The sequence below is a fragment of the Macadamia integrifolia genome, unplaced genomic scaffold (assembly GCF_013358625.1).
Source record: "Macadamia integrifolia cultivar HAES 741 unplaced genomic scaffold, SCU_Mint_v3 scaffold_204A, whole genome shotgun sequence".
Classification (NCBI taxonomy): Eukaryota; Viridiplantae; Streptophyta; class Magnoliopsida; order Proteales; family Proteaceae; genus Macadamia; species Macadamia integrifolia.
The window spans coordinates 207281-226830 of NW_024870641.1; the positions used below are offsets into that span (position 1 = coordinate 207281).

At 37.2% G+C, this 19550-nt stretch overlaps 1 protein-coding gene across 1 annotated transcript in view; it reads left to right on the forward strand.

Moving 5' to 3' along the window:
* The first annotated feature begins 8168 nt into the window (after nucleotides 1–8168).
* The window catches only part of LOC122071306 (kinesin-like protein KIN-4A), a 19756-nt gene continuing 8374 nt past the window's right edge, over nucleotides 8169–19550 (forward strand). Inside the window, exons 1-7 of the mRNA XM_042635630.1 lie at nucleotides 8169–8786; nucleotides 13657–13803; nucleotides 13900–14049; nucleotides 15367–15620; nucleotides 17404–17591; nucleotides 17705–17829; nucleotides 18153–18308. Coding sequence (XP_042491564.1) covers nucleotides 8670–8786; nucleotides 13657–13803; nucleotides 13900–14049; nucleotides 15367–15620; nucleotides 17404–17591; nucleotides 17705–17829; nucleotides 18153–18308 — 1137 coding nt within the window. The 5' untranslated portion in view covers nucleotides 8169–8669. The remainder of the gene's footprint in view (nucleotides 8787–13656; nucleotides 13804–13899; nucleotides 14050–15366; nucleotides 15621–17403; nucleotides 17592–17704; nucleotides 17830–18152; nucleotides 18309–19550) is intronic.

Below are 19550 nucleotides of genomic sequence, written 5' to 3' on the forward strand. Positions count from 1 at the left end.
TGAGACTATTGATGATGGGACCCAAGTAAGAAAAATCGAGAGAAAAAGCCTCCATATCTTCCTATATTTCAGTTTCTTAGGGGTTTAGGCCATATTGTTGCTCTTGGAATAAGAGGCCAACCTCTAAGAATCTGATTCCTTTTTTTTTTGGGTGGTAAGAACCTCTAAGAAACTGATTCAGCATAAACTAAAGAAATCTCTGGCTCCACTCCAAATAATAAATCTTGATGCACATGTGAGCTTGACTTTAAAGGATTGAATCAGTACATTCCAAATAGGAAACAAATCCCTTAAGTATGGAAACCCATTACAACCACTCGATCACAGTGCACTGACAGAGGATTGATCGCTTGTCTACTTGGCTATTATGGGGGAGCGGAGACTGGAGGCGTGAGGTGAGAAAGCCCAGTGATCTTTCGATGTTGAATGTGTTTTGCTGTTATCACTATCACGAGGACAGAAATTCTGAGTCACATGTGAGAATTGGTGAAATCTCTCTTGGAAAAAAAGATTCGAGTTATCAAAATAATTTCACCCCTTTAAAAAGAGAAATCGTCACCAAGATTGGAATCCATCTACATAAACATGGCTTTCTATCACCTAATAAAAAATTAAAGTAAACATGGTACAAGAAACAACACGACAGGTAGTGACAAGGAATTAGATGGTTTACCAAAAAAAAAAAGACAAGGAATTAGATGCCTACAACATTTTTTTTTTTTTGGTGGGGAAGGTGAAGTGAGTGTTGAAGCCCTACAACACACTCGCACGCTTGATGTACCATGTTGCTGAGATCATCAGCTCTAAAAGAAAAGCTTAGAGCTTGCATATAAGAGTAAGGATTTAGGACTCACAATTAGCAAAGGCTGTGGCCTATGGGACACAAGTTGCACTACACCATGGTGTATGGGGTTTCTCTCAATGAGCAACGTGGATAATTGGCAACAACAAACAAATCAGGACCACTCCTTACTAGTCATGTGGAAACCTAACAATGGCTCATGGAGTATTTGTTCTTAAGCCAATCGAGAGGTACAAAAGGGGAAAGAAACTTAAGAATTGAAGTTGGGGGAAATTTCGGTAGTCCTATGAACACATTAATATTGACCCAAATTTTTACCTTTTTTTATTTTTATTTATGTCGGGGTAAAAGAATATTTATAAAATAATTTAAAAATGTTATTTCATTTTCATATAATTGTCCAGATGAAATGAAAGAATTTACCTCTCTTGAGAATTTGATGCGTGTTATATGATAAGGGTAAAAAATGTATGTTTACCATTTTTTTTCACCAACCTTGACTATAATAAGATTTTTCAATTTATTAAATGTAATATAAGCTTAAGTCATTGGTAGCAAAAAAAAATTCCCTTGAAGTTAACTCAGTGCCTCAAAATTATGAGACCTCCTAAGGAATATTTAAGGATATTGCCTTCTAAGCTCTCAAATTGCAGCATAAGAGAACCTAGCTAGAATTGGATATGGGATCGTTCTCCATTGAATTTGATTCATTTCTACTAATTTGAATTATTTTGAAATTGATTATAATTGATTGAGAATTAGTCAGACTCGGCCATACTTGATCAAACTTAGTACAACCAGAACTTAATCGAAATTGACCTGATTCCAGTTTGATTATTAAAACCATGCTCTCACCCTCAACTTCCACATTTTTCCATTAACTACTACACTACATCCTTTTGTCTCAAGCCTCTCCACTACAATCTCCTCCACGTATTGTTGGAGTTTAAGTTTCAAAACAACAAGTCTCTTCCTTTTGTTCAAAACTCTTTGGTACTAGTAAAGCATGTGAGCTAAAGTTGAACTAAAGTTTACTCTTTAGTACTAGCAAAGCATGTGAATTAAACATTTAGTCTCACATTGGAAACTTGTAAAAGTTTCAATGGGTATATATATAGGAATGTATCTTAAGGGTATGAAGGGATACTTACCTGTACATATAGGTACCTGTAGATGTACAGGTACATTGGAGCCTATAAATACCAATGCCTACATGCCAGTTTCTTACATACAAAATCCAGAGAGAATGTCTGTCTTCTACACTCTACTGTACTGTATTCCCTCTCTTTAAGTGTTACTTAGTATAGCTTACGGACTCCCTCTAATTAATCACATTAGGAGTGCTACATTGTGATTAAAGAGTGATATTATCTTCGAGGTAAAAGAGCAGGTCAACCATTTATGCACAAATATACGATTTCACCCTACTGTACCTGCATACGGATACTACTATACTCAATACAAGGACTACATCTTAAAGGTTAGTATAATATTTACATTTCAGAAAAATCTAATATTGTATCTCTAGTATTCTTTATACTCAATACAAGGACTACATCTTAAAGGTTAGTATAATATTTCCATTTCAGAAAAATCTAATATTGTATCTCTAATATTCTGTAAACAACATGTATGAACTAACCGTGCCCACTCAGTACTCTTTCCTTCCTTGGAATGCCTTGGCAGCTAAGAAGCACCTTTGCCCTTTTAATGTCTCTATGGGTGATTGGAACTCCCTACTTGCTAACCTCTTTTCAAGGAATCATTTCTTATTTATTCATGCTTGGTGTCTAGACTTGTCATAGGGTGGATCATAGTGCAAATAGGTTTTAGGTACATCATATAATCACAATTAGATGTGATTACACAGTTTCCCTCTAAAACTTCAATTTTTTTAAGCAGAAGTGGTAAGAAGACTCAAAATAAGGAGAAACGACAATTGTCCAAAGCAGTTGGTGAACCGTGGTAGTCAAAAAGCCCATGCTCACTGAGAGGTCTCGAATTCGAGCCTCTGACTGTTATTTACTTCCCTTCTTACCTATCTAAAAAAAAAAAAATGAGGATAACAATTTTTCTCACCCAACACCAAAGATCTAAATTTTATCCCCACTCTTTATAAAAAAGGCTATTTTCTTGTGCAAACTCAGGATCACCAAATTGCAATAGAGCAACCTTAGTATTGTGACGATGCCCCCCCAACCCTCTTAAAATGAAGAATAAATAAAAAAATAAAATCTTATAATAGGCCAAGGCATCAGAGTTGCATCTACTGCCAAATTTTCTGTAATTTTGTGGACACAATACCTCAACTTCAATTAATTTCTACAGTTAGTTCTTTTTTTTTTTTTTTTGGTAGATCAATTTCTACAGTTGAATGTCAACTCAATTGACACTTTGAGGAGAATTACACTCAGTTATCACATCTGTCATTAATGATGTATTGTTGAACTTTGATTCTTCAGCATTTGAGTTGAGATGTTTGTTGGTTCACATCAAAATTAATGTCAAAGCCTTTGTTTTGTTATGTTTTTTTTGGTAGACAAACCTTTTGTTCCAAGACTTCCTTTTTCAGCAAAGCAGTTATTGGTGAGTTGTTTTTTTTTTTTTTGGTGATTGGTGAGTTGTTGGGTGGTGAGTGGTGACTAAGATTTGGGACGGCTATTAACATCAACCAACTTCACCTACTAAGTAATCTTACATTTTTTGGGATTGTCTTCAGGTCGACCCTCTTAATTGTGCTTCCTCTCCAAAATTAGTAGTTGATACAATGAACTAAGATTAGTCATGATGCTTCCAAGAAAAAACATTGAAGGCATTTATTCCAAATTTTATGTGGGAAAATTTTGGTTTTAATTATCATGCGGCTATCAATTGGTGCTTAAATTAAATGCAATGGATATGTTATTTACATCGTTATCTAGTCATTGGTTGATTTTTCCTTTTGACAGTTTAACTTTTCTACATGTATTTTAAAGCTAGGGCTTGAAGAGATGGCGTCCAGGGGAAAAGGTTGTGGGATCGAATCTTATCGTATGCAAGTGTATGTAGGAGTAGGTGGCCATTGACCCTACTAATACCTAGTAGATTAGCTATTAGCCATCGACGCTCAATACGATAGAGTATTAAGAAAAAAAAAATGTTTGAAAAGCTCAATTATATTATAATATCTAAAATCAATACCAATTTAGCATGTAGTCAATATATAAAATATTACATACATCTAATGGCCAAATTATATCAAGTCCATTACCCAAAAAAAAAAAAAAAATGATATTGAATCATCTAGTCAAGGTTCTAAAAGTAGCTGGAGTGTTGGTCCCACACAAGGTATTCGCAACCTTTTTTCACTTTATGTATTCATTTTTTAATAAAGTTCAAGCGGTTTAGCTGATTGGTATATGTAGAATATAGATAGTTGCTGAACCTAATGTCTTGCATTCAATATCGTTTTTTTTTTTTTGGTTGTGGGGGGTGGGGTGTTGGGGAGATCTTATGTGATTAAAGTGGTGAACTGAAAAGTTGTTACCTAATTTTTCCCCATTTTAAGATGACACATTTTTTTTTTTTCAATGAAGGTAAATCATGTCATTTCACATAAATATTTCATTAGATAATTTTCAATTTTTTTTGCTTTTTTTTTTTATGTAAAAAAAAAAATTGGGACTAAGAAAAAAGGCGATTAAAAGATGGTTACAACTTCTTAATTCACCACTTTAGTGATTACAATTTGCACAAATTTTTTTTCTTAAAATAAATGTGAACTTTATTAAATTGAAGTACATTCATCAGACAACAACAATCGTGGTTTGGGTGGGATTGTTCTTTATTTTGTCCCCTTCATCTCCAAATTTATGTCATAGTCGATGCTTTTAATGTTTGTGAATTAATTGGCGTACTGGTTAATAGAATATTAAGGTTTTCAATGCCGTCCTAGTAGTGTGGAGGGCCAAAATCTAATTGGCCCCTGACCCTACTTAGGAGGTGAGGTCCCCTAAGCTAATAGTGTTTGTGGTCAAGACTCAAAGAGGTAAAGCACCAATCCTTAAGGACAATGAATGCTTGCCTCCCTTAAGAAAAAGAAGAGAAAAGAGATAAAAAGGACAATGAGTACCTGACTTCCAAGAACACTAGATGTTTGATATAGGGTTTTGATGGAGATCGGAGAAAGAAAGTTATATGCGTAAAGGAAAGAGGCCGCTCCTTTTATCACTCACCTCCCCATTAGTCCTCTTTCTTAAGGTCCTACCTCACATGCAACCGGTAACAGTGAATGACCATTATTAAGTAGAGCCCTTGGAATCCAAGCATCCAATATGATCGTCATTCTCCTTGCATTCTAGCCTGTGAATGTTGCTTCCAACTCCAGGAGGTAAAGGAGATCGATCGAATAGAAGCTGAAGTGATCGCTCATATGAAGACACGTATGACACGTAGTCTTAGAGGAGCTCATGCTTGTGTCTATATATATATATATCAATTCAAGCTAGAACTTGGAAGAAGAGCAGAAGGCTGAGACATATAATCCATTCTTATCCAAGACAATATATAATGGAAGACAAAAGTAAAGAGAAACAATTGGATTGCTTTAGGACAACAGAGGACCACACAGCGATAATTGCACTATGGAAATCGCCGGTCCTGCCTTCGATCCATCCTATCATGTGTTTCATACTTTCATGAACCAAAATGAGTGCATTGATATAGGGAGAGAAGTTCAGATTCATATAGATAACATAATGATGCCAAATTAATTAATGGTAGACAACGGTATTATTAATTTATTATCATTAGTAATAAAGGGTGGGAGCTTGTGGGGCGTTGATGGAATGAGGAGGGACAGAAAGATGGGCTACTATGGATGAAAAGAAGGTTGAATAATATGGGAATGTAAAGGAGGTGGAAGCATGTGAAGGAGAGGGTCACAACTCACATGGGTAGAAAGCACAAGGAAAAAGGGGGATGGGAATAAACAAAGTACAAGGAGACTTCCCCATAGACAACTCATGAAAACTTGGTTAAGCTGTAGTTTAATTTTTATCCCTCATATGACATGTTCCTATGTGACCTTCTCTTATTCAAATGAGAAAGTTGAATGTTGAATGTTGAAAGTGGAATGTCAGTAGTGTATGATCTTACAGTAATAATTGGATAGCATATGAGCTGCCTGTGTTACTTTCTCATCAGCCATGAGACTCATGACCTGCAATAAAGTAAAAGAAATTTGCATTCCTATTGATATGTTTTGTTTTGGTGAACATAAGCATGGACCTTTCGCCATTATTAAAGGTAAAATGGGAGGTTTTGTTATTGTCATTTATGGGAAAAAGTTTCCCACAACGCCATTGTACTATCGCTCTCTCACATGGGTTTTTTCCCCTCTCATACCCTGACCATTTAGGCCCAGGTGGATGATACTTTTCTCTACACCACCATTTGTGTGGCGTTGGAGATTCCCCCCCACACTCCCATCATAGGAAGAAAAAAACCTTCACCATATTGTGCATATCCCCTGATTGGACCACTGGACACCTAACATTGGATGATACACAGTCTTCAGTCTCATCTGGCTGAAATTTAATCTCCAAATCAGAAGTTAAGATCTTCTAAACTTCGATATTATCTACAACTTTGAAATGCAGCTGACACAGAGTAGTTCAGATCAATGTCTACTGGATCCATCGTGTTCTTGGATGGTGCATTACAGTTTCATCAAATCTGAGTGTTTCAACTTCCTTATCTGTTCTTAGTGTAATACTCTGACCAGTCACCACATCATTCCCTTTACCAATATTTGGCGTCAATTATTGTAATCCAAATTAAAGATTATTGGGGGACCCTGTAGTCTGTACTCTGTACTGTCCAGAATCTTATTATGACAAGACTGTATAATTCCAAGAAATTAGAATCTTAGATGGATGGATGGATGACAATTAATCATACCCTCCAAAAGTAATGTGATGGTTAGTGTGATATTATTAATTGGGCTTGAACCTACTTAATTAACACCATTGACAAACCTTGTATTGAACTGATCAATCTCTTGTTCTGCAAATCCAACTTTTTCATCTGGGCTGGTAAAGGCTCCGAGAATTACGTTCCAAGTTTACACAGAAAAAGGAAAGAGTAGAACACAAGTATAGTAAACAAAGAGCGACAAATATGACCAATCTCAATCTGCTTGGTTCTTTAAACACCTGGCTATGTACCTCAATAAGGTGCAAGCGTGGTTAAAATCATGACAATGACTGAAAATCAAGTTTCCTCTACTATCCATTTTTTAATTTGGTATTTGAGTTAGGTAAGATAACTTCATATCAACCGAAACAAACAGTTACGGACTAAGTTTACATCAATGGATAGAAACAAACCCAGATAATTAATCTTGATTATATTAATTGAATGCATATTTGAAATAATTATGGTAGGGGAGGCATGAACAATGTCTCTGTATATAAGGACCCTGTTGGCTGTTGAGTTGTTACTTGGTTAACATCAAAGCTAACGGTGGCCAGGGCAGGATCCAAGGAATGGAAAAAGTTAGGTAGAGAAAAGGAAGGTTGGGGAGGTTTAGATCTCTTTCGGGCTTATCTCTTCCTCCAACTCTCCTTTGTTTCTTACAGATAAAGAGAAGGAAAGAAAAGGAAAGGGGAGAGGGTTGAGCAGTATGCGGAGGGGGCAGGGGCACTGTTGCTTAACTTGCATTCTACCGCATATCACAATCCAACTTTGAGTGAAACATTTATACAAACATGTGGCAGTCATATCAGTAATTGTTACTTTTCTCCGTTTTAACCGCCAGAAGAGGGTCACGGACACCCCTTTACGGTGTAATGTCACGGACTTGGAGAAAAACGAAGTAGAAGACAAAGTAACTAAAATCAATGGCAAATGGCAAATGGCAAATGGCAAATGGCAAATGGCAAGAAAGAAAGCTGACCTGACTGTGATTCCTTTGCGTATGAAAGAAAGGTAGATACGAGAGATGGTGTGGGGCCCACTTGGGAAGAAGAAAAAGGCTGAAACACGAAGCATGTGAGGTGGAGCCCACCAGCTGTTTTTGTTGTTGCTTGAGGCTTTGAGCCGTTGGGGGCGCGCTTTCTCTCTCCTCTCTCCTCTCTCCTCTCTCTAAAGAGAACGCTGAAGGCATGAATCCATGCCGCAGCACCATAGGGGCATAACATCATCACCGTCATAATCACCGTCACCATCACCGACCTCGTGCTATACGAATTGGATGAATTACTATCCTACCGTATAACGGTATAAGATTCCAAAGCCACGTGGTCTTCTTTTATTTCTATAATAATTTCTGCTTCTAAACTTGTAAATCCCAATAAGATTCCAAAGAAGAAATAAGAAGGAAACACAGCTTGCCAGCTTGTGTGGAGAGAACAGTGTGGAGGTCTCTGTCTCTGTCTGTCTGTGTCTCCGGGGGAGAGAGAGAGAGAGAGAGAGGTTGGTATAATGGTAATACTGAGTCATGTGAGGGTACTTTCGGAAAGAGTGGAGAGAAAGTTGTCGTAGGAAACACAGTAGTGAGCGCTAAGCAGCAACAGCACTACAACCGGCACCACCATCAAAGTCAGGGTTGGCTAGTCTGGTGCAGTGCAGTGGATTGCAGTGAAGATCAAGGAAAATGATAGTGGTTGTTGTTGTCTTCCCTCTATCCCTGCAATAGTTTACCCTCTTCTTAGTCTCCATAACCTCCTCCTCAGTTCCCTCTAGACTGTCATCAAAATCCTCTCTTCCTTCTCTAGATTTCCAACAATGAGAGTGGTTTTCTGGTAGAACCGGTTGAAGAACCTCTCAATTTCTCTGTTTTTCTCTCTCTTTTTGTTCTGTCTCTTTCTCCCTTACTCTGCTAGCTATGGAAGGTACTGAGGATTGCTGTGTAAAGGTTGCTGTTCACATACGTCCACTCATCGGTGATGAAAGGCTTCAAGGATGTAAAGACTGTGTCACCGTCGTTCAAGGAAAACCCCAGGTACTTACATTTCCCTATTCTTCGCATTTAAGAGTTGAAGTTTGGTTGAAAAGATTGTGTCTTCAGGTTGTCGATAAAGTGGTTAGTCATGGTTTGGGTTAGTTCCCTCTCGGATTTATGTGTAACCATTAATCATACTTTGATTGTGAAAGATCTGGATCTGTAATTGGTTGCAGTTAGGTTACTGAGAATTTAGTTGGGTTCCTTTCTTGTAGCGTGAGACTACTTTTCTCCTTATGAGAAACCGACGATCCTAATTGTCTTACGCGACTGTTGGTAATGGAGGTGCTTTCTTTTTCTCTTTTTTCCTCCTCCTTTTGTTCTTCCCCTGCTTGGGAAATCAGTTTTCATGATCTGATGTTTGGACATTTGGTCCTTGAATTGACCCACCTCTTTCTCTTGTCATATGTACGTTGTTTCGATTCAGCGGCCAGAATTGAACCAAATTTCCGTCTTTTTCTCCTTGGGTAGACCCGATTTCCCTTACTTGTTTTGCCTGATCCTCTGAAACTAGCTCTGGCTTCAGGGTTGCTTCTTTGGTTAATTTCCATAGTTTAATAAATCGCATTAGTAAGTTCAGCAACTTTTTGAATAATTCCTTGTGCATAGTTTTTGTCTGTTCATTTGGAGAGTAGAAATGGATTATCCGGTTGATTGTAACTGGATTTTCTTAGTGAACGCACAGGAGGATTTATTTCTCTGGAGTCTATTTTGTTCCTTTGTAATGTATCTCATTCCCAGCTCATTTGGCGTTTGCTGGCCAGGCTTTTTCTCCTTCCTTCCCCTCTTAATCTTGGGTAGCTGCAGACTGTTTATTGTATATAGCCAGAACTTTTCTTTTCCATCACAAATCATTTATGCTGATCTTTACATCCGTAGTTCCATCATTCTCTAGTCATCATTAGTGTCTATTAGGATACTGCTGTGCAGTAAAATCTGTAACATTAAGGGGTTCTGATGTTTCCATCTTTTTAATTCCTGAAGCTGATTGCTTCGTGTTTTTGGCTTTCGACCATGCATTACAATACATGCTTTTATGATGGAGACCCTTCAAGCAAACTCTTCTGATATCCATAATGATTTGGAGGGTGGAATGCAGTTTGTTTAATAGCATACACCATACGAGCCAAAAAGTTAAGGGGAAACCACTGAAGTTGAAATTTTTTTTTCCTATGCATCTCTGTTTGTCTTTTCAATAATTTTAACTAATTTACCTACATAATATTGGAATATGCTTTTCACAGAATTGACGTTCTGTACAAGTGGAAAAAGATCAATTAATTCTTAATCAAGCCAATTTCAATAAATTTTAAAGCATATCAATTTGAGATTACTGAACTGAATTTTTAGACTTTGACATAACAAGCTACTGAACTAATTCAACTCAGTCGGATGCTAAGAAGAATGATAAGGACAAAAGTTTCAGATTTTTGATCAAATATATCTTGCCATCTATATCCTAAATAAAAGTGATTATCTAATCTTACTTGCTACATGGAATCAGTTTTGAATAATGGTTCTGATTCAAGTCTTTTGAGTTCTGATTTGTTATCCTTTTTTTTTTTTTTTTTTGCTAACGACTGGTATCCAGGCTTTCGGCCTGACTAGTTCCGTGGGCCCATACTGACCCACAACTGCATGGACCGGGTCATATTGGGGTTGAATGAGAACCATTCAACTTTCACTGAAAACAATGAAGAGCACTAAACACCCCCATATGAGTGGCCCCAAGGAGATAAGAGGAGTCGAACTCTAAAACCACACGATTCCTGAGGCGAAGGTCCTTTGCCAGTGAGTCTGATTCAAGTCTTTTGAGTTCTGATTTGTTATCCAGTGACACAATATTATTCGTCAAAGTATTGTTATTTGTCAGCCCACAGCTTCCATGTTAGGTTTATAGCCTTACTCTAATGGGTTTTCCACTGCTAATAGTATCATCCCTCACAGAACAGGAGCGTAAAACTGGCTAGAATAGCATTCAATCTCTGCTGCCACTACCTTTCTTTGTTTGCATCTCCATCATCATCGTCATCATATTCAACAATATCAATCGCTTTTCTTTGTTTGTATCTCTGCTGCGACTGCCTTTCTTTGTCTGAACAGGAGCATAAACGTGGCTAGAATCATTACTTTTACCTAATATTCTGCTTAAGTTGTCAATATTGAATGCATACCACTGACCTCTGTTACGCTGGAGAACTATGGGCCTAATCAGATCAAATGGAAAAGCATTTTCTTTGGCAATCCTCTACTGGTCTGTCAGGAGTGTATTTCCCAAAACTCTTTTTGGTGCTTTTTCCTTTTACCTCATTGGTCTTGCATAGTAATCATTGCATACCAACTTGCAGAGGATCAGCTTGCATGGTGGCTTGGCAAGCCAGGCAACTAAGGGACTATTGTAGGCTACTATGTATATATTTTTGCTTTAGACCAGCTGACCTATATATATATATATATATATATCTTTAGACCAGATGACCTAATAAATGCACTGGACTGTTGTAAAACCAGGAATAATCCTACTACTTACATAGTTGTCAAGGCGTTGCCTAGGTGCTTTCTTGGTGTCACCTTGGTTTTTACCTCCCATCCACTGCGTTGGGTTGGCTAGCTGCCTTGGCATCAGTGGCCAAGGCTCAAAATTAAGGCTGAAACCGAAATTTGGGCCAAAACTTCCGAAACCAGGCTGAAATCAGGTGCTTTTTCTGGATTTTTTTTTTTGGGGGGGGGGGACGCACTACTCAATTCCAGTTGAAATTTCGGCTGAAACTTCCAAAATTTCGAGGTCCACCGAGATACCCAAATTTCAACCAGAACTTCTGAAACCTGCCGAGATTTAGAATCATGTTTATGACTACTTTTACACTTTGACACTCCCCCTTAATCTAGAGCATATGCATAGTGCATTACTCATGCCCAGCTTGGAACAAAGCTTTAGTAACAGAGTCTTAAAAAGATGCTTATTCATAGAGGGTATTATCTCGCCACCAAGGATCTGACTACGAGTAGACTGAAGCTCTGAATTAACTCTAGACTAAAACTCAACTTTCTGATGTTTTTATGTTTCCATATCAGTAGTAAGAGGCAGGTAGAGCATTGTAATACTTAACAGTAATTTGAACATTTGCAGTATTATTGTTAGGACTTTATCATTACATGACATCGTCACAAAATTGGAGAAACCAGAGAAGGTGATATCACAGCCAAGAAACGCACAATATAGCCAGCAACTAGCATCACAAACTAGATCAACTAGCTCTCAACAACTACACAACTAATAGAACCAGACCTGATATTTAGCAGCAGAACACAAAATCAATAAGAACACAGTATCAATAGAGAATAACAAAATACTGAAGCAAATCTGAGAGAAGGTAGAGAACCTGTTATCTTCAGTTGATACCAACAGGGTAGAAAATGGAGCACTACCGTACTTTTAGTAATGACTACATGTTATGGTGAAACCAGTTGCAGAGAACCACGTTACCATGTTAGAAGTTATTGAACCATATAGCCTCCTCAAAACAGAACCACTGAAACACAAATTCAGAAGAAGAAAAAGCCCCCGCTAGTATAATCAATATCAGGTCAGTAAAAAACTTGCATATGTAACATTTCTCCAGGTTGAACAAGTATTGCATCTCTCCCTTGTCTTGAACTTCAGAACAAGAAAGGGATATGCTTAGAACACAGCCATGACCACAGATACTGCATCCAATATGGTTTCAATACAGAGACACTCACCTAATCGATAGGGTCTAAACCTTTAATCTTGATCAGACACTGAAGCTTGATCTCCAAGATACTTCGACCGCAGAAAATAGAGATTAGAAAGAGAGAGATCACAGTTTACTGAAGCTCTGGTGTCATGTTACTTCACTAAACCTTAAATCATATCTCAACAGAGGATAAAATAGAAGGAAAGAAAGGAGGAGGGAGAGGAAGAAGAGAGATTGTCAGAGAGAAGAAGATCCCAATCAAGCTCATTATATATTGAAATTTCTTATTGACATCCCAATAAGGTGTCAAATAATTTGTAACCTTACTTTTTTGCCCTTTTAGTATAACACTATGTTTTGTAATGAGGGTGAATCCTGTCATTTCACATGTGTATTCGAGAAATCTAAAAGACAATGATGGCTTTGATAATGACATTATGATAAGTCATTTTCAAATTATTTTTTTGAAAACTCATTTTTACTCCAAACTTAAAAAACTTTTGGGAATAAGACAAAGGGGTGATCAAAAGAAGGTGTCAAGTTCTAAATACACCTATAGAGGTGTCATTTAGACAGTCCTTTATATGTGTACATAACACCCCCTGATTATTGTAAATACTAGAAATATCCCTACTACTTATACACTTCAACAACCCAAAAGAAATTTGGAACTTAAAAAAATTGGGGGTGGGTTAATGGGGTTTTCTTCTAAAATTAAAACCACACAGAATATTAACCTTTTGAACATTAAATTGTATTTGAAGTTTAATCTTTGTACTCTGGTGATGCCTTTGATTATTTGGGCTACAAGATCACAAGGGTGATATGTGTAGACTTGGGGACTGCATTTGTGTTGTATTTGAAAATCCAGATTTATTAAAAAGCCTGAAAATCTAAAATTGATTGAAGCATCCTTGGTAAAACTAATCATCTGAACGTGAAAGATGTGCTATAATATTCAGGTATGCCTTCGTAAAAAATTTCCATAGCCACCTCTCTATTTCCTCAAAGAAAAAAAAAAATTTTTTTTTTTTGAATTACTAAACAGATCTTTTACTTTTCTGATATTTTTATTGCCTCTATCGTGCTTTCAAAGACACATGGGTATGTTATGTAATGAATTTTTTGTTGTGGTTGTGACTCTGGTGCAGGTACAAATTGGGACACATTCCTTTACTTTTGATCATGTCTATGGTAGCAGTGGTTCTTCATCATCAGCAATGTTTCAAGAATGTGTTGCTCCGCTTGTCGATGGTTTGTTTCAAGGATATAATGCCACTGTTCTTGCCTATGGTCAGGTAACACAATTACAATTTTGTCTCTGAAAATGAATCAAGTGAGAGGGCGGGGGAATTGGTCATAATGCTATTTTTTGACATCCCAACATGTTGCAGACGGGTTCCGGAAAGACATATACCATGGGTACTGGCTTTAGAGATGGTTTCCAAACTGGACTAATCCCTCAAGTTATGAATGCTCTATTCAGCAAGATTGAAAGTTTCAAGCATCAGACCGAATTCCAATTGCATGTCTCCTTCATTGAGGTTCATTTGATTCTTTTCCTTTTGAATTATGATTTCTCTTTGCATGGGTGTGCCTTCATACATGTAGTTGCTTATCCATTACACCTAGTGCCTTTTGCTTTTAAATTTGACCAATAATAGCACATCAGTATATTTTTAAGTACAGAAAATTTTTATGCCCACAGCAAGAGTTTCCATGCAATGTGTGGATCATAACCAAGGCCAAAGAATGCATACTTTTTAATTGAAAAAAAAAAAAGGGACATGCTGCATTTGTGTTGTAGTATCTCCGTCCATTCTTTTCACAAAGGGGTAAAACAAGGGAGCAAAGGTTGACCAATCGCCCTAATTGATTGCAAAATTGATTTTCCAACTGTTTAATTTCCTAATAAGCACATATATGGATCACAAAAGTGTGAGATGCTCTAACTCACTCACTGTATGTCACACCCAAGAAATGGCCCAAATCTGTTGTGCTCCGAAGGTGGACAAGAAATGGGAGAGGCGTTGAGGGGGAGCAAGCTCTTTAGTCCCACATCAACTAGGGGGAAGAGACTGGGCTAGTTGATAACATCTAGCACCCCTTCCATGCCCACAACATGTTTTAAAGATGTGAAGTGCTTGCCCCAAAGCAAACAATACCATGGCCGTGTGTGGGGTCAAGGCATTGCAAATGGAATTAGAGTGGACCCCGAATTGTGTGGGGTCACAACGGGGATGCTTTACTACAAGGGGGAGAATGTAACGCCCAAGAAACAGCCAAATCTGTTAAGCCCTGAAGATTGGGCAAGAAACGGGAGAGGCATTGAGAGGGGTAGGCTCTTTAGTCCCACATCGACTAGGGAAGAGATTGGTCTAGTTGATAACCTTTAGCACCCCTTCCATGTTCACAGCGCATTTTAAAGCCATGAGGGGTCTCCCCCAAAGCAGACAATATGGTGGCTTGGTACGGGGTCGGGGCATTACACTGTGTATTGGGACGTCCAGAGTGGTTAATTTTTTATTATAACAGTGCTTATGTTTTTCTACTTATGACTTGCTAGGTAGCAGGATTTCCACTGTTATGGATGTTTCTTGTGTTTTGATTTGTTCCATTGTCATTGCAGTTTGAAAACTCAAATCCGGAAGCAAGTTTTTATTTTTTTAATGATAATTTCCCAGATTCTATTTTCCTATGAAACCCACCTATTTAAATATATTTGTGATAGTTAATATTTTTATTCAATAAGTTTTGCAGTTACATTACTGCACTTCTCAAAAAAAAATCTATTCTATGATTATATACTGTGGTTTTCCTCCCTTATAGTGAGTATGTAACCAGAGGGTTTGAATGTGAAGATTCTAAAAGAAGAAGTGCAAGACTTGTTGGATCCAACGTCTGCTGTGAAATCAGATACGCCTAATGGACATGGTACAAAAGTAACAGTCCCAGGGAAACCACCAATACAAATTCGTGAAACATCAAACGGAGTTATAACTCTAGCTGGATCAACTGAAGTTGCTGTTTGTTCACTAAAAGAAATGGCTGCTTGCTTGGAACAAGGATCATTAAGCAGGGCAACTGGAAGTACAAACATGAACAACCAGTCCAGGTTAACACCCTACCTTTCTTTTTAAGTTTAATTTATTTTTGTAAATGTAAAAAAAAATTGTGGTATAACCATATAATGTTATTTTTTTAATTGGAAATTTTGAAGCTTCGCGTTCAATGTTTTCATTCGTGAATTCTAAATGTAAGATACTGTCTTGCTCCCAGTGTATCCTATTTATTGATATAGGTCACCATCCCTTATTAAATAATCTTTAATTTCTGCCTGTGTCTGATACCTTCACTAAAGGTTCCATCTCCCCTTCGAGTCTTGCTCCACGCACCAAAAGCCCTCATCTTAGTAATATGTTTAGGACCTAACCTCACTTTCTGAATCCTTTTCTATTACTGAGAAGCATTTTTTTTTTCAGAGAAGAATAAATAAATACACCAACAGGAAGAATGAACTACACACTAAAATAACACAATCCAGTTTACATAGCAAGATGACGACAACCTTATGAAGACTCATTCTTTATCCCTTGGCTAACTCACACCTGTTGGTTGCTCTATCTAGGTCTTCATAAAGGTGAGAAAAATCCTAGAAGAGGATAAAGATCTATCGTTCTGGAGGTGGGGAAACTTCCATTGCTCAAAATTAAAAGAGAATTTTGACTTGTAATGCCATTAAATGTTCACCTTCAATAATATTCAGGGGCACTCTAGGGACCTGCATAGGTTCAATTACCAGGAATAAGAGGATTTGGCTCTATTATAGGCGAATCTGCTATTCTAGTACGGCCAAGAAGGCTAAGATTATATTGCTTTCATGGTCCCTGATGACTCCTGTTCCAGGTGGACCCGAATTGCTTTCATCAAAGCTAAGCTCAGCGGTAGGATGTGGAGAGGCCCACTGATGCCTCACCTATGGGGGGAGAGAGAGAGAGAGAGAGAGATGCAGCCCTAGATATAGATCAAACTGAACTCAAGTAGTTTGGATAAGGCTTGAGTTGAGTTGTATCCCTCAATTCTTTAAACTATTTTTATTGAATGATGGTTTATTTTATTTACGTTCAATTGAATCAATTATATCAGTGACAATATATCTATCTAAATGCTACTGGGGATGGCAAAGGATGCAGATTGGGCAGCATTGATTCCATTACTGCATTCTCATTGGTTTACACAAACCAGCGGACAGGGGTGTGGCTCATATTTCCTGTCTGGATAGCATGGTCTAAATGGTAGTGCCATTCTCTGTACTATCATTTGACACACCTTGTATTTCGGAAATACAAAAAACATGGGAACTCCATGTTGAACCACCAGTGCTGAAGGGTTCTTTTCATAGGAGGCCATACACAGTTGCCATTTTTTATCTGTGGGCCTCTCTTTGGGACATAAAGCATTGGTGATTGGTGAAACAGCGCATTGTTATTAGAAATTAGGAAGCTATGATTGTGATTTATAAAATCCAGTCATATCGTTAATTTCTTTTGGATCACTTTGGAGAAGGCAATGTTTACTTAAACTAATGAGGCAATGGTAATGTTTCTGTCACTACTTTATTGTGTATCAATTAGGTCCACAAAGCAGAAATTTTCAATTTTCCAACTCTGGCCTAAAATATGGAAAAATATTTTGGCACCTATAACATGCACTTCTTGCTAGATGTAATGTTTTTATCCTTCTTTTCGGATTGTGGACTACAAAGATGAGAGTAAATGAGATGGACCTAATCATGTCATAGCTAAATTATTACTCTTTTCTGATTAATTTTTTATTTGTCAGCTCCTACTCTGACTTAGATTAAACTTTTTCTTTTTTATTTCCCATCTTTATAAAAGCCGTTCGCATGCCATCTTCACTATCACATTGGAGCAGATGCGTAAAGTAAGTCCAGTTTCCCCTGGTATTAACTGTCAAAATGAGGATATAAGTGAAGAATATCTATGTGCAAAGCTCCATTTGGTAGATCTTGCTGGATCAGAGCGTGCTAAGAGAACAGGTTCTGATGGACTTCGTTTTAAGGAAGGTAGGTAGACTGCATGTTTATTTTTTAACAATTTAGATGCACCTTTCACGCGTCTAGATGCACCTTTCACACGTCAAAATAATCTCATGTTCTTTCTTCTTTCTGTTAAATAGGAGTTCACATTAACAAGGGGCTTCTTGCTCTTGGTAATGTAATAAGTGCCCTTGGGGATGAGAAAAAGAGGAAAGAAGGCGCGCATGTTCCTTATCGGGACAGTAAACTTACTCGGCTTTTGCAGGTTTGATTTGATATTAAGGTTCAGATGGTAATTTGACACAACATTGAAATATACATTATCTTGTCAATATTCCTTATACAATGCACCCAATATATATATATATATATATATATTCCAAGGGTGAAGGACATTTGTTTCCAGATGAGAGTTCATTTGCTTGTCGTGGTACCCTTTTCCTGTGTAGTACTTGTAGCTTCTTCTATTTCACCTTTTTTTGGTCTCGTGTACTACAGTTAGGCCTTTTTTATTTTGGGACAGGGTGCCTTGTTAGTAAATTATTTATTTATAATCTGTATTCTAAGTTCACTTACTTGTCTTGGCAGGATTCACTTGGTGGAAATAGCAGAACTGTTATGATAGGTATTGTGTCTCTTGTCCTATGTCAGTTTTGTTTCTACAGTGTACGGATATTAACGTCACAGATATGGTCATGTGGTGCCTTCTCCAAGAAGCAGTTTAAGCCATTTGGCATTGTTTTGGTTGGGGGGAATAAATAGTTTGGCTTCTTATATTGGAAATGGCTTTATTGTTTACCAAGGAACTCTAAAGCATATTTAAACGATTGCCATCATTTTGGTTAAACCATGATTGAGATGGCAATGAGCTAATAAATGGCTTTTTGATGCATTTTGAAATCTGTCTTCAATGTGGTTGAAGTTTCCAAAGAAGACATATATCTCAAGGTAGAATATGCATATGGTACTGACTTCCTTCTACTTAAGCAACCTCTACAAATTGTGGAAAATTGAGGGGCCTAGCCACTATTCTGGCTTTGCTGTGAGATAGTAGCAACTATTTAGACTTGTATTTTGAACTTTAGAAAGAATATAAATGACTATCCTCTAGCCAGTTGGACATCTTTGGGAAACTCGGAGGACTTTTTTTGAGCTAATTCAAGAATGGGCAGTCTCAGGATGGTCAGTAGACGAATTGAAGGAGGATAATACCTTCTATTGTCAGTTGAAGTACATTGAAAGAGAGTATAACTTCTACTAAATTCTCTGTGACCAGTGTTTTCACATAATCGATGCCTATACAACCAAACATGTTTATGTACCCATTCTGACATGAAGGAATAAGATGCTAAAACTGGATAGTGCTTGCATTCTTACTAGAATCATTTTCTTATGCTCTTTAATCCTAACAATTTTCATCTTTGTTTTGTCAACAAAAATATATTAACGAGATATTGAAAAAAATCTTATTGTCAGAAACTTTCGAATAGTATTTTTATTGAATTCATATGATTTCTAAAATATGGTACATAGCCTAAAAAACTAGATGCGAAAGCTTGGTGTTGTCATATATTTTATGGGATCCCTTTCCTGTATCAATGTGCATATGGATATCTGTATCTGGGTCTCCTTGTTCGATATTCACGTTCATGTTTCTCAATCCTAAAAGAGTTTAAAAGATAATCTCTCCTTTTTCCAGTTGCAATGCTAGAATTCATTGGAACACTGACATCTTTTTTTTTTTTGTACAATCTCTTTTATGAATTAGTTGCAAACTCTCTTGATGCTTTATTTGGAGGCCTTTAGTCATAAAATTTACCCTTCTTCATTTGTCTTCACCTAGATTATTATGCATAAGTGATTCTTAATGTAAAAAAATGGTTATCTTTCCCATTTTTCTAGTGACTGGTTGAAACAATCTATTCTCTATTTAGTTTGGTTTTTTCCTTTTGAAGCAGTTTCTACTCATTCCTCTTCCTCCCACCC